This window comes from Saccostrea cucullata, unplaced genomic scaffold (genome assembly GCF_032062105.1).
Source record: "Saccostrea cucullata isolate Sc308-1 unplaced genomic scaffold, CSIRO_AGI_Scuc_v1 ctg2602, whole genome shotgun sequence".
NCBI classification, from domain to species: Eukaryota; Metazoa; Mollusca; class Bivalvia; order Ostreida; family Ostreidae; genus Saccostrea; species Saccostrea cuccullata.
Genome location: NW_026935693.1, coordinates 41,318 through 65,788, shown reverse-complemented (window position 1 = coordinate 65,788; position 24,471 = coordinate 41,318). Strand labels below are relative to the sequence as shown.

Sequence of the window (24,471 nt, the reverse complement as noted above, 5' to 3'; positions counted from 1 at the left end):
TATTATTTTCATTGTAGAATACATGATATCGGGATTGGCTAATATCATATCTAAAAGCGGCTTCTCTCTCCGTGGCATAATCTACTTTAATAATTTTAGTTTGGAGCCATTTTTGGGGATACCTTCCCTTTAGATATTGGTTTGGAACACTTTCTTCACGTATATCGTATGTGGAGTAGCTGTTTTTTGTGCCACCAATGTCAAGATCTACCTTAAAATTAAACATGTGATGATGAAGCATGCCTGTAGCTTGTTCGTTTATCTGGAAGCCATATTTATAACTGTCCTGGACGTAGGACGGCAAAACTATCCCTGTTGTTGTTACTTTAGTCTCCATTGCTCCATTGTTGTAGAATATAAAGTCATAAATATAGTCATAGTTTGCAAGAGTAAAAATCATTCGGAGAACAAGCACGTTATTGGGTGCACCTTCGTAATAACCAGATGGATAGTCGTCTGCTATATAATGTCGTCTCAGTGGTATTCCAGTATTATGTTCGAATACGCATGTTGAGTTCCTTTTTATCACTGACATATCTGAAGTTTCCGACATAAACTTTGAATCGGCAAAAGTTGCGTGAGTTGGGCAATCAACTCCCGGAACTAATGTCTGAATTCTGTTTCCAATCAAAGCTAGGCTGTCAAAAAAATTGGCAAATCTACCAAATAGTTCCGATGACGAATAGAAAACTGTCATTTCTGAGAGACCTAACTGATAAACTATCATTTCTTTTTTGAATTTTATTTGGAAAAGCTGAGGACCATGAGTGGGTGATACTCCAAACTGAAACTCCCAGTTCATGTAGTGAACTGACTGACCTTTAATTGAGTAACGTTTTCCGTCCGGTTCTGCTTGTGTTGGAGGCCTTTGTGGATGTCTAGGAAACACTTCAGATGCTAGTGGGTCTGAGGGGAAACTCACGTGAAGTTTTTTCACCATTCCTCTTAACCAAGCCTTTCTAAATGATTGAAGCGAATCAAACAGTTGGCCATTGTACCATACATCTGCAGTCTGTGGTGTAGCCGTCCCATTAATGGTGACAAGAACAACAAAATCAACAGGATTTGGGGTACTTGGGCGTCTTCTTTGAAAAAAAGGAAACCAGAAACCTCGAAATCCTTCATCTCGAATTTCCGAAATTATTGCAGCATAAGGAATAATCATTTGAAACCCTAGACACCTGTTTCTACAGTTCACTAGAGAACCCTCAAAACTCTCAAACAAAATATCCCCTGCTAGCCTGTTAGTCTCCGCTATGAGAACCTCAATAGCTGCTGATGTTTCTGTATTTGTTGGTGGTCTGAAGGAAAATGGGATGTACTTAGGTATTCCACAAAATCTTGGACGTGGAGCTAACTCTACACAGTACTCTGCTACAATAGGATTCACTTTTCCTCCATGAAATACAGTGACCAACGCTTTCCGTTTCAATTGTCTGTGATGATTAATTTCGATGTACTTCTTTTTAGGAAGAATTAATTCCATGGTGTAAATGTAGTTTGAAGACAAAGTTGCCTCACTCTGCATTGTCAAATTTAAACTTTTTTGTGCGAACATGAATTTGAAAATTGCTTTAATTTCCTCACTTGTTAGATCATGAAAAGGTGGCGGGTTCTCAGGTTCACTGAGATCAATGGAATCTTTAAATGGCGATCCATGACATCTAAGACAACTATTTGGAATATTTACATCATTTGTATGGACTGTACGAAAGATGAGAAAATTTAGATGTAATAGATACTTGGGTCATTTCAAAAGTCCTGAGAATTGTTTAATAAAAAATTAACCCATATTGAAATTATTGAGTTTGATATCATTGGAAAGATCAGAAAAATATACATATATTGTTACGTCACTTTATAATTTTTTTGACGTAATGAATCCGCATGCTTACGATACTGGCCATAGAAATGACGTTACAAAAGACAAAATTTGATCAAATTTAAATTTTAAAAACAACTTTTCTCATTACTCAAGCGCAAGCTATCAGGCACAAATACCAGTTGATGGAATGTTTACATAGACTACGATCTATCAAATGGTGTTCTATTTCGGAGATCTTCTTGTTTTGAAATGGTTTAAGCGATTGTCAAACATCGCATGTTTTTATCGAATCTCTCACAAAATATTGGGTAAAACAGACCTAACTGTGAGAAAAAGACAAAATTGACAATTAAAGAAAAATAGACGACCATGTTACAAAATTTGATGGCATCAATTCGTCAGGTGTTTTAAACAGATCTGTGGGATCGATGAAGGCTCAAGAGAAGTTAAGCTTACTGTGCTCCATTTTCTCGTAAAATCCAAAATGGCGCGGGCGCAGTTGTAACCCTACCGTACCTCCACATATTCGCAAATTTTAATTAAAGGAAATTAAATAATATTTTACATGTCTGTTTAAAACATAAACCTTTTTTGGAGTCAGAAGTCAAAAGCAGTGGTGACTTCAGGGGCGCCGAAGTTGAATTAATAAGAAAAAATACGCACATAAATAAACAAGTCAGGGGCAAGACTTTTATACATTTTATTTGAAAACGGTAAGAGTACCGTTACTTAAAATATATTTGTTGAAAACTGCATTAATATACTTCAGTTTTATAAAGAACATGTTTTATTTCATACAATGGAGAGCTTAATAAAAGACCGAAAATCCAGTCGTATTATATAATTTAAAATCTTAAATGAATATCGATAATAGCATAACGGGACATAAACCATGCTAGTAAACAATGCATAAAATGAAATATAGAATTCTTGATAAACAGTATCATACTCCTACTCTACTTCTTTGCAAATAAAAATTTTCTTTGAAATGTTTTTTTTTTTCAAATAAGCCTTTGATAGCACTTTTTACAGTATCTCATGTGGATAAAAACGCGACTTTTCAGTATGCTAAACATTCTATACTCTTACGTCATTTTCGGATATATTACGTCATAAAAAATTTAAAGTGACGTCAAATTATGTGTATATTTTTCTGATCTTTCCAATAATACCAAACTTAATAATTTCCGTGAAACGGTTAATTTTTATTAAATAGTTCTCAGGACTTTTGAAATGTCCCTCGTAGTAATTTTTAAACATTACTCAAAAAGAACAAAACTTTCAAAAATAAATAAGAATACATTTTTTAAGGCAGGTCAGTTTTGACAATGTTAAGTCATTGTTTTCTTTTTAAAGACGTAAATTATACAAGGGTTGATCCAAAAGCTCCGGGAATCTATGTACTGCTTCCTTAATAAAAGTACATGTAATTGAATATCACATGTAAAAATATGTGATATTGTTGGAATTTTCAAAACAAAAAAGTTAATTTAAACGTTAAATTGACAGTTTTTATAAAATCGGTTATCTAAAAATGCAGGGGACAAATTAATTAATTCATTTTTATTTTAAGTCTGATAGCTGTGAGGAATGAAAAGTGCTGAATGTCAAAAGAAAGAACAATGAGCCCATTAATTGTTTAATTAGCTTAATCGAGTCGTATTATTTTTTCTAGATGTTTACTTATTCTGTTAATGATTCGTTATTGTTCATTAAAGTCAATGTCAATTTAGTTTTGGGAAAATATAGGTAACAAACACCCCTACCCATATTCATTAATAATTTACACTGATACATGTCATGTGTAAAGTTGTTGTGCGTTTTAGTACGTAAGGTATACAGAGAAAAAATATGTTGGATGTGTGAAAATGAGTGTGAATATGAGGAAACTGATTTATCGTTGTGTTGACATTTAAGCGTCACCAAACGTGACGTGACATGCCTAACTGGACGTTACGTCAAACTTTTCAAAACGTACATTGTCATCTGTCATTTGCGAAATTTTTTTGTTAAGGGTGGGACATATGCCATTCTACGTCAGAAGAGAGGTATTTGACGTCACAATATCGACGTTAATTTTATACCTGTTGACCTTTGCAACTGCATTATAGGCCTAAGATTGTTAATAGTCAATAATGTACACAATTTACAAAAACAAAATTTATACATCATTAATAACCGTTTGGTTTGATTTATAAAGTATAAGAATGCTCTACCGTTGGTTGATAATTCATAGCAATTTTAGTTGTGAAGAAAAACCTCAATAATATGCTGACATAAGTTAAAAAAAGATAAGATAAAATTCAGCAAAGAAAGCGGCTTCAATAAAGAAAATATGTTTACCTCTATGTTTAATACAGGGTGATCCAAAATATCTGATACTACTTTGACTTTCAATAACTTTGTCAATAATCATTCTACATATTTCATTTATACATCATTTTAAATTGCTTATCCTATCATTTTAATAAATATAGAAAAACGGAAAAAAGTTGACGTCGCCATGACGATATGACGTCATAAAACTTTTATTTTTTTTTACATGGAGAATTCAAATCAGAGAGCTGCAGAAATTGTCCAATTATATTTTGAGACATATTCATCCAAAACAGTGATTCGTATCATGAGAAAAGTTATCCATTGGGCACTAAGCTTATAAAACGTACTGCAGTTTAATAGGTTAGTGAAGAAATTTCAAAAGACTGTTTTAAGAGAAAATGCTCGTTGAAAGGCATAATTGAAGGCTCAGTACAATGAAAACTGTTGAATCGGTTGCAGTTGTTAAAGAACTGATAACGGAAACATCACAAAAATCAGTGAGAAGTGTTATGAAAAATTCAGGAAATAGGCCCAGTTATGGAAGTGTGTACAGAACTTTACTGTATTACATAAAACTTTTTCCTTGTACAGTGCCTATGGTTTATTTCCTACAAGATGAAGAAACCCAGACACATCATCAGAAAAAGTTCTTAGATGGTTGCAGTAAAAACATTCAGTAATCAACTGATTTCGTTCAGGACTGACTGTGTTTGGCAAACAAATTCTTCTGATTTAAGTCCACAGAATATTTTTCTGTGGGGATTTTCAAAGGAAAAGATGTATACTTTAAAGCCAAACACCTTTGAGTATCTGAAATCAGCAATTACCCGGGGAATTCGGAAAGTTACACCAGAAATGTGATCAATAACTTTAAGAAAAGACGAACTCGTGATTGAACAAAATGGACGTCACGTAGAGCATGTGCTGTAAATAACAGCATTTTTTGAGACTGTATTATTATTTAAAAGAATGTGTATAAAATCTGTGGCATGTATTGTATAAAATGTTATAACATATTTTAAAATTTGAAATATTTCAATAAAGAGTGTCATGATTTTTAAAAGAAATATTATCACTTGAAATGGTATCAGATATTTTGGATCACCCTGTATTTATTGTATTTTCCGGATAAAACTAGGGAAAAAAATGTTAATATTCATGTATTTATGCCTTTATTTTTATTATTGACTATTGATTAATAGATCTAATTATAAAGCCATTCCTAAGTTCTAATATGTGTTGGTTGTTGACGTGGAAAGGTGGGGTTGAGGGGGGGGGGGGCAATGATAGAATTATGTAGAAAAGATTTAATCAGTGTACTACGTTGTTACTAATCAAAACAGAGTACGTAATTTCAATTAAATGATTTTATACTCAGATGTTCGTCAGAGCTGACTTGATTTTGTCTTATAGCGGAAAGGTCAATAATTAGGACAAATAGGAAAATTAAAGAAAACTTCATATTTTCATATTTTATTGTAAAGGTACATTTCTTCTATATAGAATTAATTACAATATTCGTTTATTTTAAAACATGAATTATGACTTTTTCACACAAACATTTTAAGATGTTACCTTTTATGTATGACAGATTTGTTAAAGATACGACTAGAAAAACGCAGTATCCTTAAGGTGCGCATTGAAAATATCGACAATTTTTTGTAACTAAAAATGAATTCATAATCGGGATGGCGATTTTTTTTACTACATTATTTATATCGGATGATTGTAATTATCGTTAATAGCTACATATTGAAGACTATTAGATTTTATATTCAGACTTGTCACGTGATGCGACAGTCACGTGATTTTAGCACGTTTACTTGCAGTAATGATGTTACCTATAGATTTTCACTAGTACAACGAAATAACCAAGTTGAAATTCCAAGTTTAGTTTTAAAATATTTTCAAAACACATTTTAGTTTCTGAAAAGTGCTGCGATCCTATCTAAATTCTGCAATTTTATTGATTAAATTATATTTGTATGACCGAATGCTGTATTTTTTGTTAGTCAACGGCATGAAATATTGATATAATTGAATTATTTTAAAGATTTCATCAGAATGGCATCACTTTTCAGATGCCTTTGTACTTCTAGAGTTGAATTGTAAAAGCTTATTATGATCCATTGAGTGTATGTCCTTGCAGTAGATCGATTTATTAAGACCCCCACATTACCCACCGATGTGCTTGGATACAAATATACAGCAGTGTCAATTAAATACGTAATATACAGAAAACATATTAATAGAATAGTGAAGAAGACATTGATATATATAGAATATATCGCATTTTTCGTTGAAAAAAAAATATTTGATGTGCCTCTCACTGCATACAGACTACGTCACGTTGTACGAAATGACGTCATATGGACAAGTGTATTTCGATCAGTGACTTGCTTATAACTTGTTTTGTGGGATTTAACGTGCGACAAAACAGCATACTGTAGTAAGTCTTGATGTAGTTTGATGATTTTTTACAGGTTGAACTAGCAAATCATCTCATTTTGTGGTATTTTAAAAAATTGTTGTATGGCGTATATGGTGTATGATGCCATAGTTAAGTTTTCCCGTACAAATAAGGCTCCGCCCATTTTTTAAAACCTTAACTGTGCTGCGAATGGGGTTATATTAACATTTTAAATATCAATGAATTTGTCTTCATTTTAAAGATACACGTCAAATAGTTTAAATACATGTTGATTTTGAATGCAATGTGACATAATTTGTTCTTTAAGCACATTTTTGGTACAAAAATGATGTCTGAAAATAATTACTTTTTGCCTTTCACTCTCTTTTTGCACGTGCTCCTGTGTAAAAATAAGCATTTAAATTTCGGACATAGGTCCCCCTTAAAACAATCTTATTGTACACACAAGTACTCTAAAGATACTAAAATGATTCTTGAGTCTTTGATTGATAATATCTGAGTAGGTTTTGGAGATCAGGTCTTCGAACAATCTTTAGGAATTTCGATAGGCAATAACTGTGCTCCTTTATTAGCAGACTTGTTTTTATATTTTTTTATTTTAAACTATTTTTTCCCATAAACTTCTACATGAGAGTAAGAAATCACTTGCTATAACTTACAACTCCATATTCAGATATATCGATTAGGTAATTGTCAATAGTTATTCCTATTCATATGTTAATTAGATATATCTCAGTGAATCTGAAATAAAAGCACACCTGACTCTGACACATTTGTTTCATATTTGCATATTTTACTAGAAAAAGACGTTAATTTAATCTTGCAACAAAATTTTATGATAAAGGTCATGACTTCACGTTTCCGATCCTCAACATCCCTTACTTATTGGGGGAGACATTTCCAATAAGAAATAACTATTGACAAATACTCGTCGATATATCTAAATATGGAGTTATAAGTCATAGAAAGTGTGATGGGACGTAATCTTATTTTTGTCCCATTTTGACAACAGTTTATAAATTGAAATTTGTTCAATTGTTTTCGTTATTTTCAAATATGTAATAAACATTGAGTAGTTATTGATAATTATGATATTTCAAACATATCAAATAGTTGTCGTAAAAGACTTTAATAAAAGTGAAACAATTAACTGAGTAGATAAAGTAGTATTACCTTGACAACAAACAGTAGATGTTTCTGTTGTTCCAACACACTGGTAACCTTTAGAACATTGCTTTACACCATACTGACGGCAGTTTAGGGTTTCTCCATTAACCCGAAAAGGCTGTCCAAATTTACATGGGTTTGTTTCTGTAAATGATGATAATTTCATAGTTTGTCATCTGTTTCAATTAGAGTTATTATCCTCCTACATATATAAGAAAGAAAAACCCTAGGGTGTATAAAACCCTGATACCTAAATGATTATTTTCTTTGATACTGTTCCAAAAAGTATACTCTAACAGAACCAATCTACACGTTTTTACCTTAGCATGGCCCTTATGTAATTTCAACTGTAAATCACAGACTGACATTTAGATTTATTGACAACGTATTGTCAATTAACAATGATTATTTTCAATCCTATGTCGATACGATATATCCCAATGAGATTGAAATAAATAATACCCCTGGGTCTGACACATCTGTTTCATATTTGGGTATTTTACTTGAAAAAGATATTAACGGTACTCTTAAAACAAAGCTTTAGGATAAATGTGATTATTTTATCTTTTCAATCGTCAAATCCCCTTACTTATGAAGCAATATACCTTTATCACCTGCATAAAGGTTTATATCTCCCAGTTGATTCCATACGCATGAACTTTGTCTACGTATGTACAAATTCTACATTTTTTTAATTATTCACAAACAAATTGATAAAACAAGAATATCAGCAGTCTCAATTAAATTCATCATTTCTTTATTTCTATTGTCGATACAATGACCTTGTCAGCAAATAAAATGTATCAAGTCAAATGCTGACTGAGGTTTTTCATACCCATTGTTTGTCTATTATTTACACTCGATGGGTGTAACCGGTCGGCAGGGCATACTTACTCCTTCATGGCACCTGATCCCATTTTTGAAGATTCAGAGGTCCGTGTTTGTTCTGCTCCTATTTTGTATTATTTAAGAGACTTTTGAGATTGAATATTGTTTGTTATCTTCATATATCTCATTAATCAAAAACCTACCCACACTACATGTAATTACGTCATCAAAAACCTACCCACACTACATGTAATTACGTCATCAGAAAACCGGGACCAAACTGATATCTAAATATTCATCAGAAACCTATGCTACCTATATCTAATTACGTCATCAGAAAAAAAGGACGAGACTGATATTTCTCGCATAATCACCAGTGTAAGATTGACTTGTCCGGAGTGAGACAGCAGTGTGAGATTTTTCTGTCTCACACTGTGTATTACTAGGCCGCGAACGATAACGTAGACATTCCCTCTTCATATAAAGTAATTGTAACAATGTTAAAAAAAATATAACATATACTTTAAATGTTGTCATTTAATATATTAAGATAAACTTACTTTCATTCAAAATATTGTCGTATTTTAGCTTTTTAAATGACATTATTTTTAGATCGCGGAGGGTTCTTCTTGAATGAAAGTTTAAGGTATCGGATAGATGATTTTTTTTTATTCCCAACTTTTATCTATCTAATTAATTTATATGGACTGAAATTCATTTCATCAGTTGACACTACGTGTAAACCATTTTCAGATACGCTCTATCCGATGGTACACAGCCAACTTAGCCACATATGATTCTCATATGAGTATCATATGATTCTCATATGATTGGTTTCATATGAGAATCATAGAAAAAGGGCATCATATGTGAATCATATGAAGCAAATCATATGATTTACATATGATCCACATATGTGAATCATATGAAAATAACTACATATGATTTGCATATGAATGATTTAAGTGTGTTTCAAGTCATTTACATATGAGAATCATATGAAAATATCATATGTAAATCATATGTAACACTTAAGTGTGTTTCAAGCCATTTACATATGAGAATCATATGAAAGGGGCATCATATGTGTGTTTCTCTTTCAATATTTTTCACATTCTTGTACACATTTAAAAATCAGATATTTCTGCTTTAGATGAAAATTCATTACATTACAACAATGATCTATCTTCATTGGTTAAATATTTTAAAATATCTTATAATGCTTACACAACTTTTTTGATAAAATTATTTTCATCAAGAGAAATAACTTATTTTTCACAGTGTACATTCTAAACAAGAAAATATACAAACAAGTCAGTAGCATTTGTCGATACATGAATTTAACATATTCTAAAATGAGTACAACTTATAAGATTTCAGCAAAAAGATTAAGTAGTTAAACATGTATACATGTACAAATAAATAAAATAATTAGGTCATGTACTTGTATAAAAATACCATATGACATGAAAGTGTCCACAGCAAAATTGAAATATCAGCAATAACATTTGTCATGTATTCTCTATTGTAAATTTATGAAAAATCAAGTTATTTGATATTCTATCATACAAATAAGAATGGGAAATCTTTACAGGTTAAATTCAGACAAGATTGTGTACATCCTCTACATTTCATAATTATTCCTTATATTTCCAGGTTCTTTTTCCTTCTGTATCTTTTCAATATTTTCAGTTGTCCTCCCTCTGATCTGACCATTTTGAAAATCTCTTTGAACTGGTATCAAAAAAAAATCCACCAGTTCTCCCCTTCCTGAACAATTTCTTTATGGCACAGAATGGTCTCTACAGAAATTTCAAAAATAAAAATAAAATAATTCTTAAATTACAAAACTAATTCTTCAAGTTATATTAAAGTAACATCATCAGCGAACAAATTTATTCCAAATTCACCGACACAGATATAATACGAGATAAAACTAAAGTTATATATGTTATACAAGGTGTTTTGTGAAATCCTATGATGTATTTTGCAAGACACTGTTGGAAGATATGCTTCATAATAAAATTATAAAAAGCATTTTTTTTTCCCTAACAAAAAAATACTATAGTAAACTATAAACTATTTTCAAAAATAATTAGCAGTAAATAATAACATAACTTTATTGATAAACTATGGTGAAAACTTTTATCTTTGATTTACTATGGTGAAAACTTTGGAACTTTGATTTACAATGTGTGGAAACTTTGAACTTTGATTTACTTTGGAAAACTTTAAAATTTCTCTATTTACAAAGTAAAACTTTGGAACTTTGATTTACTATGGTGAAAACTTTGGAACTTTGATTTACTAGGAAACACCTGGAAGTTTGATTTATTAAAGAAAAAATTGGAACTTTAAGCACTATAAACCCTTAAGATTATGGTTTTGCTTCCAATTCTGCACATTATATAAATTTCAAATTTCAAATTTCAAAGATTCAAAAGTAGAATTGTTTTCACAAAAACACCTGTGAAATATGAAAGCCCAAATAGAACAAAGTACAAGAAATTGTTTTAATGTTAAAATCGTCTCTTTCACCGATAAATAAGCAGTATTTATCTAAATATATTTAATTTTGATTATAAATAATTATTAACAATTAAAATATTTAAGTTGTTAAAGTAATTACAAAAAAAGAATTGGAACTTTAATTTACACCTGAAAAACTTTGGAACTTTGTTTAGCTTTAAAAAATTTGGAACCCTATTATTAGCATAATTTGATTTACTATTGAAACTTTAATAATTTGATTCACTATGGCGAAAACTTTGGATGCTTTGATTTACTATGGCGAAAACTTTGGAACTTTGTTTACTTGGTGAAAAACGATTTTTTCCTATAAATTTTATATAAAACTTTGATTTACTATGGCCCCAACTTAACCCCATTTACATGGTGAACAATTTAGAATTTACATTTACTACAGTGAAAACTTTGGAACTTTGATTTACTAAAGGAAAGCTTTGGAATTTTGATTTACTATGGCGAAAACTTTGGAACTTTGATTTATATAAGTAAAAACTTTGGAATTTGATTTACTACGGTGAAAACTTTGAAACTTTGATTTACTATGGTGAAAACTTTGGAACTTTGAATTACATGGTGAAAAGCTTTGGAACTTTGATTTACTATGGTGAAAACTTTGGAAATTTGATGAGATAGAAAATGGTAATAAAAATAGTTAACTTAGTTTACATAGTATTTAATTGCATTAGGGTTACTTTGACAATTGAATTAAATTTTGCAAGACAATTACACTATTGGAAGATATGCTTCATATTAAAATCATAAAAAAGAAATTTTTTTTTTTGTCAATTGAATTTGGAATGTTCAAATAGTATTATTGCCAAAAATTAAGAAGATTCTGACACAAATATATTACTACAAAACAAATTACAACAAGTAGGAAACTTTGTTGGGAAGAATATAAAAAGCCTTTAAACAGTGTGATAGTTACCTTAACTTTGAAATCAAGCCTAGATCTTATGGATTTTTTCCATGCAAGAGCTGCCTGTATATTGAACCTGTAAAACCAATATTAACACAGTAGATATTTTCTAAGCATAACTAAAACTTAAACTACAAAAAAGAGAGATTATAACAAGTTTGAAATTCTCAAATTCTTAAATATTTACACTATGGTTCTCTGATTAGTATTGGAATTTTTTTTTATAAATGTCAGTCAATGAATACATAGACGTAAATATTCAATGGATTAGCTATCTGATGTACTTTCAACATTGAATATGTGGATCCAGCTTTTGTGGCACACATGCAAATGTGTACCTTGAAAGTTGCCACTGTTATTAATTTTTTGCTGAAATTCAAAAATTCAATTTACCACCTGAAGTTATTGTATAGTTTCATAGCTTATTAGCTTTTAAAGCCAGCATACTGTGATATCACTTATTTTCGTCCCCAAATTTTCGTTAATTTCGTGGTATGAAGAGACCCTTTGCTTTTATGTCCACCACGAAATGTAAATTTTCAAATGCACAACTACTACAAAGTTTTTCAGCATTCCACGAAATCAAATCCCCCTGAACCAACATTTTTTCCTCAAACCACGAAAATTTGACCCCACGAAAATATGTGATTTTACAGTATTCTATTCATACTTACCATATTTTAAAAGTGCATTGGATTAAAATAGTTTCAAAATGTAGAATACAGCTTCTATATTATTGAGTTGAATTTATTTTTTATGAAGTCATGCAAACAATGTAGAATTATAAAGGAACAAAAAGAAATTATCAAGAAATATTTCGTCATAAAGGAGTCATTACAGATGTACACTTTGATTTTTTATTGCAAGTATTTCTTTTTACCTTTAGTATTGTGATGATGCAATCGTCTTTTGGATCAATCGCCAGTCTTATCAGTTTTGGGCATCTTGGGCTTAATAAAAAAGCAGCACGGTGACACTGAACTCAAGTTGTTGAATGCATCTATAGGCCATAAAAACAAACATTTGTCATTACGTTGATGAAAGAATCTACTTGATAACGATCTCAACATACAAAAACGCCAAACTGCTATACAGGGTTTCTACTTTCACTTTCAAATCAGTACGTAACAAAAGTCAAAACAAAAAGAAAACAAAGTAATGCCTTTAGCATGTTTAGCCTAACATGTAAATTGTAATGTTTACATCCATTCAAAAACAAATTTATCCAAAATTACTTACAGATCATTAACGTTATGTAGGTAAAATACGAAATGCATTAATTTAACAATTACAAGTGTTGAGAGTATTACAGAAATAAGTTCATACGAACCTGTAACCGTAATGAAACGATATTTAAACAATATGAAATAAAGGTCTTTAAAAAATTGTTTGGAGATTAGGTCCTACTTACTTTTTCCAACACCCAGCACTTCTGCTGCAGCAGTGACGTCAAACATGACGTCACTTTCATCCGATAGAAGTCAAAACCGGTCCGGGGAAAATACGGATTTTTTTTTTTTAATTTACTCAAGTAATAAACCCAAACCCAAAAGATTTGAAATAAAAAGCAAATAAATTTATTCTTTATCAATTTTGTCTGGGATATGCATTATTACACAAAAAGAAAATTGTGAAAGCTTTTTTTATATAAGGGAAAAGGGGGGAGGGGGTAGCTGTTAAACAGAGTAGAACTTAACACGTTATTGCTAACAAGTTCTTTTGAAATTGATGTACATTTAAATTACTATTGAGATATATTATTGAAATTGCAATTTTACTTGAGTATACCAAGGGCAAATTAGTGAATACTGTTTCATATGATTCTCATATGATCACTGTGTCATATGATTCTCATATGATCACTGTCAAAATATTCATATGATTTTTACCTGAGTATAACAAGGGCAAATTAGTGAATATGGTTTCATATGATTCTCATATGATCAGTTTCATATGATTCTCATATGACCACTGTCGAAATATACATATGATTCTCATATGTAGGACCTTTCATATGAGAATCATATGTATATTACTTCATATGATTAACATATGTATGATCATATGATTCTCATATAATTGGCCACATATGATTCTCATATGATTTTATATACATATGATTCTCATATGATCCACATATGATCTTCATATGAAAGGCAATGCATATGTGGATCATATGTGGCTAAATTGCCTATGTAGATTTTAAATTAGATGGGAAATTAAAAGAATTTCTTTTTTTTTTATATTTTTAGCCATATCATGGCGACGTCATTGACAGGCCTTTTTTGGAGATAATGCGAGAAAAATAATCATTTATTACATACTCGTGTGGAAATAGTGAAATTCCACCTCGGGGCCAAGTTTTACGGCAAAGACCGTGAATCTTGTCCCCTCTGTGGAATTTCACTATCCCACACTCGTAGTAATGAATGATTCTATTAATCTAATATTTATCAATGATCTACCCTAACTTCACCTTATTACGTCATCAAAAAACAAAGACCACTATCTGCGCAGGGGTAATAAGGAAGCATACAAAATATTCTACCTTGTCTAAATCAGTGCTACATTATGACGTTATAGTAGGCAAGATGACTTCAATTTTAGAACACAAGTTTTCGTAATATTTGTATTTAGAGATGTAATTTAACTCCAGAAAATGAATAGAAACATGTAAACATTTTTATCTTATACTTTATCTGTCATTTTGATTAAAATCTACCACCGATGACGTCATGTGTGTACATCAAGTAAATTGGGAATTGATCGTGTTGTGTAAAGAGAATTTAGCTTAGACGACATGTACAAAGATACGTTAAATGGAGTTTAAAAGGAAATATCGTGAATATTATGTGAAATTCATACGGAGTTCAGTTAATTATACAGGCATGCTAATTTATTTTCATCGATGATCTTCTCTTTTGAAGACAGTTTGCTATATACGTATCTCGGTCGGCCTTTCCTCTGTCATTCGTGACAAAAAAATGCGATAGAACAACAATAAGCTGGATATTTCAAAACATAAGATTTGCACAGATGGAAGGTTTGCCCTCTGACAAACTTGGAACGTGTTGCTAGAATCACAAGTTAAAGTTTGCCCTCTGACAAACTTGGAACGTACTGCTAGAATCACAAGTTAAACATGGTTTTACGAAAAATCTCTGTTCGTAAAATTTTCAGGCGTGTTTTTCAATACAAATTGATCTACAATTGTACAATTATTAGACATACTAACATCATGTGTATCTACAATGTACTGATTTGACTCTCCTTTCTTCTTTTTCTTGTTGAAGCTGAACTGTTTGGCCAAAAAAGAATTGCCTTTTCCGGTCCCGTACCTTGGCTTCTTCCCGTAGCTATGGGACACTTTGGGAATTCTGTATTTTCCACCAAAATCTTTATTTCCTATCTTTTGAGCCAGTTTCTTTGCCTCTAGCACATTCTTAACTTGACTGCCCAAGTCGTCTCCGAATAAATTTTATGAAGAGCTCTCTGCGGAACACAAACTTACAAATTTTTTGTTTTTCTCTGGCTGGATAATTTGTTCCCGCCTCTTGTAGGACAAATTGTGGAAAACACATATCTGAAACTTAATTCAGGATGTCACCACACAGCTGTTTTGCCTTCTTTACATCAACCAATCCCTTTTTCCGAGTTGCAATTAATAAGCATGTCAAAAAGTCTCAATGTCGGAATCATGGCTTTTCCTATGAGATTCTGCCTAGTCTGCAATTTAATATCGCTTGCTCTGTTTTTGGATGACATGTTTTCCTAAATGACTTTGTTGACTTTTGGCGCAGAGACATTGATAATGTTTTTCGGCCTATCATACTTGTTGGAGATTTCTTTAATTTTCTCCGAGTTAGTTTTCGTCATGAACATTTTCTCCATAATCTTTGCCAGTTCAGAACTTAACGGTTCGCTCGCCCTGTCTTCATCACCGAAAAATTCGGACAGTTCATTAAGAGAAGAAACCTCATCATCATCTGACGAATCATGAATACTTTCGTCTCCCTCAATAAGGGAATTAAGTGCTTCATCGGCATCCGATTTGTCTGAATTTTCTACATCAGAGTCATCATCACTAAGTTCGTGAGAAGGACGAATGCATGCTTGAGACGTTTTCGTTTTCTTGCGAGGTGGCGAACTACTCTTATTCTGTCCGCGTTTCCTCGAAACGTCCGGATTTGTATCCGTTGAAGACCGGTCAGACTTCAAAGCAATAAGTTCCTTTTGAACTGAAGTCATGGTCTTAGACATATCTGCAAATTTACGCATGAAAATGTCAAACATACCACTCATATTTTCAGTTTGCTGCTTCGACTTCGAATGCATCGTGTTATCGTCACAAATGGCATCCTCGTCAACTTGGTCTACTAGATCATAGCTGGTGGATTCTCGCATTTGCGATGATGGTCCCGGCTCATTAGCCATGCCGCGAAGAAAGAATGCAATGATATTCTAAGATTCTCTCAAACGCTTACTCCACACCACATGGCGTGAAAGCAAAATGGCGCACGGGGCTACAGCCCCTGCATCAGTGACGTCACTGAATCAAGTGCTGCACGTCTGAATCAACACATGTTGAAAGAAATGCAACGTTAAATGCTACAGATTCCCACATGGGAAACGTGCAAAGAACATGTGTTCTGTACTAGCAATATTGCTACAAACCACTGGTTACAAAACCAGTGGAATTTTAAATGATTGATGAAATTAATAAAAAGAATTACGGCTAACATCACTCGCGTCTGAACTATGAAAAGACACAAACTTCTATGATTACGTGACCTTGAACTTCATCTCATTTGAGACTGAGGCTCTCAATGGGGAAAAATCACAAGTTAAACATGGTTTTACGAAAAATCTCTGTTCATATGGATAAATTTCAAAACATAGGGTAAGGTTTTGTGCGAATATATGGAATAAATATTTTATTGACAGGACAGTGGGATTCTAGCAGCACTTTTCAGGCAAAATAGATGTTTTTCAACTATATTGTTTATTCAAAGAAAGTATTAAACTCCGGAGCATTGTTGTTCTTTTAGCTTTTTTATTAAGGAAAATATCGCTATTAATAGAAGTCTCATGATACCTTGGCGGTGGTGTAGGTCTTTGTGTTAGACACTCTTTTATCTGTTTGCAATAGTAAATGACAGTTTACGTTTATCAGCGGTTTGGGTAATTTATCAAACTTAATTTTCATTAAAAAGTCTAAATTTTCCTAGAAATGACTTATATGCCTCCTTAACATACCCGCGTGATATACATCTGAAACTTACCTTTACAGCAATAGCCGGACTGATTGTGAAATGTTTGTATACAGTTGTATCCTCTAGGGCAGCTTTGTCGGTATTTATGACATAATGTAGGGATACCCTTATCTGCGCCATGCAGTCCATACTTACATTTTTGATAATGTGGAGTGGTCTGATGAGGGCCTAAATTATACAAATATCAGTATTATTGCTCAAAAATACGTTCATGTTTAATAAGATAGATAAGCTTTATTTGAAGTCAGTATGGTAGTTAAAGTAACACAAGCTCTAATAAGCTTTTGACTGACATTTTTAATATATACATAACAGTAAAACAATGAAAACATGCAGCACTATATAAAGTAACATAGAATTACTTGCAACAATACAGCTCACAGTCTAATTTAAAGGACACATCAGTCAAAGATACATATAGAAACACACACACATGTACAGGCACATAAACAATACAGCACAGATACACAGTAATGTCCTGGAAATATAGATTGAGATTCTTTTTCTATAAAACATAAAAAGTAGAACGAACACAAAATCGAGACATGAAAAAGCATAAGCCCTGTTATGTTTTCATAATTACTAATACAGAACAAATCGGAATTTCAGAATATGTGCATGTATCTAATAATCTCAGTTTCAACTCAAGGTACGCTAATCTTATTTCATGATGGATAAGATCAAATCCAATTGATCTAATTTATCACCATGAAGAACCACCTCCTCCCCTAAGTTCTATCATTATATAGAAAAAATGCTGCCTTTGTTAGTCGAAAGCTATTCACAATTGATTGGAAATCAATCAGCATTTTGTTAAAGCACTCTGTCTGAAATGATTGATTGTATAGTTTACTGTTTTAGGTCTAATTGGAATTTTTTTACTCACATTAAGATTCAATTTTAGATATTATCTCAATACTCAGAGCCAATTTGAACTGAAGCCATTTTTTATCGTGCAAACGCCTATCGTGACACAAGATCTAGATCTTGGTTTTCTAAGCTCTCACACATGTATCTACACCTTGGGTTTGCAGTGGGTGTGAGTGGTCATCAAGAATACTCTTGAACACCTTATCACACCTCTGGAATGTCGAGGGGTCCGTTTTATGCCATGTTTACAAATTTTATTGGTATTATGTTTCAGTATAGCTGTTCGTCGGGTTCATCTATATCACTGACGTATATTCAACACAAAAATGTACCATTTCCTGATAGAGCTACAAAATCAGTGAAGGGTTATTGCATTTTCCCAGCAGGCTTTTCAACGTTGATTCAACGTTGAATTTTGATTGCATATGAAAGATGAGGCAACGTTTGTACATCAACGTTGTTTCAACGTCAACTTTCAACGTTTAATGGACGTTGAATATGGGTTGTACATATTGTTGATAAATGGTTGAATTTGGATTCAAATAAAAGTTGTCAAAACGTTGAAGCTTCAAAGTTGTTTCACTGTCAAATATCAGCATTGCAAAAAAAAAGGTTTAAGATTGGTTGAAATTAGGTTGAACTTTAATTGAAATTTTTGGGGTATACAAATGTTGAAAGCACGTTGAATTCATGTTGCACTTTGCTCTATAAACAAATACATTTTAATTCCAATAAGTGTTTTTATTAATTTACGAAATAATTTAGTTGTAATCCAGTATAATGACTCAGAGAGAATTTATTTTATATAACATTTTAAAGACAAATACAAATAAATTCAGATCCAATCACCGAATCTCAAAATCACCGCTTGACAAAATTTATATTCCTAGGGGAGAAAGGGTCACAGTTATCACATCCAGGTTCATCAAAGCACGCATCTGTTTAAAACTAATCAGTTCCACGTGCACAACAAAGTGGCGGATCCATTGATTTGAATCGCGCATAAAGTTTTTCTTGGTTTAAATGAATTCATTCATGCATAAAAACTTTAGTAAGCATGCGTATTTATTACTGTAAATCACTTTTTATTCGCGAGAACTTTATTTTCGCGTAATTACGCGAGACAGCGTGCTCACGAAAATTTAATTCTCGCGTATAATAGTATTCCTTAAGATTATATAGAGCAATAACCACTATTCGCGAAAATTTTGTCTCGCTAATCAAGAGTCAGTTACTTTCTCGCGAAAATAAGGTGTCGCGAAAATTTAGTGATCTACAGTACTTAATCAGCAGCATCACCTGCCAAAAAGCGGTAAATCTAGTACTCTGTTAAAGTAAAAGGAAAACCTCATTTACATAAAAGATAATTTGTACGCACACAAACTCTCACATATACCACTGTTTTTATGTTTGGTAATTAAATATTTGTTTTTAACTTGGTATTGCTTTTTTCTATGCAATATTAAAAATAATAAATAAATTCTGACGTACTTCATGTATAATGTTCATGTAATTGAAATACATTTATATTCAGAGAGTTTTATATGACAAACCTGTTAGCTCTTAATAGGATGTTGTGTGAAAATCCTCATTTTATTAACATTGATATTATTCCTGTGAAACTGAAATTTTCATAACACATGTGTAAAAGTGCCAAGGAAAAATATATTACAAATTTGAAGATGAACTAGAGGTACTGTGAGCAGTGGATTTTATAAATGAACAACCGCCTGTAATAACTAATATGAATAGAATGGCAGTGTCCATGTTTTGTAATGGGAAACCCAAAATATTTGTAGGATGAAAAAGTAATACAAGGTGCACAACGGCAATATATAGAAAAGAATCTATGAAATTTTCATTCAGTGGTTTAAGAGGAGTTGCAGATAAGATATGGGTATACCTAAAGCGTAACACACAGATGGACGGACATCCCGATTAATAAATACCCTCCCGCTTTTCAAGCAGAGGGTATAAAAAATGACTAATGTAGGCAGGCAAGCATTATGACCCATGCATGTTTTGCTAATCAATGTCTCTGAATGTCTTTCTCAAGATTGTTGCATTACAAAAAATCTGAAACAGTTGTCTGTATTTGAAATGATAATATTGTTCACTCACTTAACCTCCCGATCAAAGATTTTATTTTACACAATGTTCAACTCCCGAGAATACTTTCAGCACTTTGATTTTTTTTTTAACATTTTGAGTTAAATTGGTATTATATCAGTTTCTTACCACTTTGTTGATGCTTGACACCTTCGATCCTCGTAACAAGAAGTGCAATGACAAGTGACCGTAATATCTAGAAAACAAGAGGCCCATGGGCCACATCGCTCACCTGAGAAGCTTTGACCATTCTGTTCTTTACCAGATTTCCTCCTTGTAATACATAATGCATCCCCACCCTACCCCACTGATCATAATTTAGACATTTTGAAATCTATACTACCCCAGTTTCCTTCCATGTGCACATATGTTTCAGCATTTCTGGCCCAGTGGTTCTTGAGAAGAAGATTTTCAAAGATTTTTCCTATATATTTTTACATGTAAAACTTTGATTCACCATTATCGCCCCGCCCTTCCCCTGGGGTCATGATTTGAACAATTTAGAATTTACACTACCCCAGGATGCTTCCACATAAGTTTCAGCTTTTCTTGTCCATTGGTTCTTGAGAAGAAGATTTTCAAAGATTTTTTCCAATATATTTCTATGTAAAACTTTGATTCCCCATAGTGGCCCCGCCCTTCCCCTGGGGGTCATGATTTGCACAATTTAGAATTTACACTACCCCAGGATGCTTCCACATAAGTTTCAGTTTTTCTGGCTCAGTGGTTCTTGAGAAGAAGATTTTCAAAGATTTTTCCTATATATTTCTTTGTAAAACTTTGATTCCCCATAGTGGCCCCACCCTTCCCCTGGGGGTCATGATTTGAACAATTTAGAATCTACACTACCCCAGGATGCTTCCATATAAGTTTCAGCTTTTCTGGCCCAGTGGTTCTTGAGAAGAAGATTTACAAAGATTTTTCCTGTATATTTCTTTGTAAAACTTTGCTTCCTTATAGTGGCCCCGCCCTTCCCGCGGGGGTCATGATTTGAACAATTTACAATTTACACTACCCCAGAATGCTTCCACATACGTTTCAGCTTTTCTGGCCCAGTGGTTCTTGAGAAGAAGATTTTTTAATGACCCCACCCTATTTTTGTGTTTTCTTGATTATCTCCCCTTGTGACGGGACTTGGCCCTTTTCCTTTCACCCAAGGATGCTTTGTACCAATTTTGGTCAAAATTAGCCCAGTGGTTCTTGAGAAGAAGTCGAAAATGTGAAAAGTTTACAGACGGACAGACGAACGAACAGACAGACAGACAGCTAGACGGACGGACGGACGACGGACAAAATGCTCGAAAAGCTCATTTGAGCCTTCGGCTCAGGTGAGCTAAAAAGTCAGGATTTTCTTGCAATTTACCTAGTTTAATATCCAAGTAAAATTACAAAAAAGATACACGGAGAAGCATATGTTCACAATACGGAGGGGGGGGGGTCTTTTGGCGTTCATTCTTGGACCGCTTCGGAGTCAGCCCTAGAGGACCCCGAGCGAATCCAAAGCTGAACCAAAGAGCGAACCCAGGTTTCGCTTCGGGTTCGCTTTTTAATAGGATGTGTCCGGCCGGTATTGTATAATATTTAATATTGAAAATGGTTAGATACTAGTTAAAGGGCATAACCTATAATCATATGCTTCCTTTAAGGGGAGACAGGGCACATGTCACATGACTAAAAAGACATATTACGTCATAATCGATGATGATATACATGATAAACGTTGTTAAAATCAACAGTTATTGTGTAATTTTATTCTAAAGTCTAAAATTGCTTTTAAAACATTTAATTTAGAAATAATTATTAATTAAATGTTTAAAGATCTTGCCATCATTTAGATATTATGAAGTTGCCCAATCACACATTTGTTTCTCTTTACCCTGCAGTCTGACGTCAGTGACGTCATAGACGTAGTGTTTGAATTCTCAGTGCAGCGAGATCAAGTACACACGCCCGTCAAGATCAGTTTTATTTCATAATATACAGGTCACAGTCAATGTATCGTGATAAATTTCTGAAGCAGATTTTTTTAATTAATATGTTTTCGTGTTTAGTAACAGAGATTCTTTAGATAATTTTGAATGTTTATGTTTTCGTTTGACGTCACCGTTGATTTCCAGCACTCGGAAAATACAAACGTGAAGCGTTTTTATCATGCTAACGCCTAATTCAACGATGTCCTGTGCGATATTGAGGTAAGCTTCACCCTGTGATATTTATGCAGTAAATAATTACGATGAAGGACTGACATTCAATCGTAAATTTACGAATATTTATTGACAGAATTTTTTCCAAATGAGGTTTTTGTCGTTGAAGCTGCCTTGAAAATGCAGAAATTATCCCACCCAAATGCTATGTAAAATCAAAAAAATTGCTTTTAGATAATTTAAACACTATAAATATTCTGAAATATTTGAGTATATAGAGTTATCTATCACATTTATCGTTTGGGCGTAAAAATTCGCATTATGGACTCCGTTATGGGCCCGTAAACATGAAGTATCTAAACTCCATACAAACTCTAAACAGGGCGGTATTTGTGGGGCGATATTTTTTAATACGTCAAGAAATTCCATGACAGGACCGTTTTAAAATGTTTAGTATATATTAAATTAGTAATATAAAAAATACGAAAAAAAATCATTGACAGGAACTTTTCAGGTAAAGGTCCTGTTCCTCCTTAAACATAAAACAACAAATAAAATCATACGTACTGTCAACAGATCCATTCTGCCAAGCACGTTATTTAATTTCGGTTTTGTACGTCTTCGGCAAACTTAAAAAGGTTCAGTAGGAAAAAAAAGCTGAATGACTTCCTTTAAAAATTTCATTTTGTTTCCTGCAATGTCAAGCCCGAATGCAATTAATCTTAAGTCTGAAAAGTTCATAAACAAGGAAGCATTCACTTAGTCATTAACGAGACAACTTTCATTTTTTTTTATTTTGTGATAATTAAGTTAAATAAAGTCACAAAGAGAAAAAAATAAAATTTGACCTGATTTAAAATGTAAGATTAAGATACACGTAAATTTTGAGTTACTTTTTTTTTAAATACGAGATTTATTTACATTCCATTACATATATATATATATATATATATATATATATATATAATATATATATATATATATATATATATATATAGAAAGCACAAAGAAATTCACTTTTACATGGATACCCACTTCCGCCCCAGCCCGGGGTTGAACTCTCGACCTTCGGAATCTGTCTCCTAGCAGTGCAGGAACAGCGCGCTAGACCGCTCGGCTATCTAGGCAAGTATAAACTTGTGACTGCTTTCGATGCCGATGGAATTCTCGCGGCGCTGCCCTACACCACACGGTCATTGAGAATAGAAGTGAGATACAGTTATTTGGACATTAGTTTTAACAGAGGATTGTTACCAATACATGTTGTAATGAAATTAATTATTATTTATAAAGCACATTTTACAACAACTCTTAAACTAACATTTCATTTCCCATATCAAATAATCTTTATTTCATGATATTAATGATATTTGCTAAAGCTAAACTAAATGTTTTCACTATTTGACGGCATATATTCTGTACATAACCTTTGAAAACCAAGAACGCCAAAATCTTTGAAAAATTTTAAGCGCCTATATTATTATTAATATTAAAATTCAAGTATTGTCCGGTGGTGTAAATTACTTTTTTTAAACAAATTATGTTCTAACCTCGTAAATACTGTACGTGTACTTAATTTGGAGTATTCAAAATTTAGTCTAATCACTGGGTATAGAATTGTTTGTGTAATCATGAATTAGCGCTACACATATTCTGTGTATTGTATATGTAAATGATTTCGTAGCGGTATTCATAAATTAGCGCATCATTGACTGCGTCAAGGCCACTTAATATGAAGCCCGCTTTTTTAACTACGCATACAGTAATTGAAAATGGAAATTTAAAGGTATTTCTAAGAACGTTGGGAATGTAATGTAAGAATAATCGATTTCTAAAGATGCACGTAGAGACTGCATTGCTATTTTACGCATTGCATTCTTTTTTAGAAGTGTCATTTTTCACCTTATCCAATTTCCGTTCCAACATAGATCGATAATAGTTGTTGCCCAGCTTCTATCATTGAGTAAAATAAACATCAATTCATGTTCTTTTGCAATGGATTGAGATTTTGTTTACATTCTCTCCAGGGAAAATAAATGTATAAAAACTGCTCAAAG

The 24,471-nt window shown here is 32.5% G+C and overlaps 1 protein-coding gene and 1 pseudogene across 1 annotated transcript; both read right to left on the bottom strand.

Moving 5' to 3' along the window:
- Positions 1-22: 22 nt before the first annotated feature.
- Positions 23-23,080, bottom strand: LOC134243589 (putative amine oxidase [copper-containing]; the record flags this gene model as incomplete). The annotated part of the gene is made up of 5 exons (XM_062725843.1): positions 22,982-23,080; positions 20,400-20,466; positions 17,301-17,459; positions 7,749-7,886; positions 23-1,704 (listed from the first exon to the last, which is right to left on the bottom strand). Coding segments are annotated over exons 1-5 (2,061 nt in total), but the record flags the coding sequence as incomplete, so codon positions are not given.
- On the bottom strand, positions 15,167-16,452 carry LOC134243593 (uncharacterized; annotated as a pseudogene).
- Positions 23,081-24,471: the final 1,391 nt, after the last annotated feature.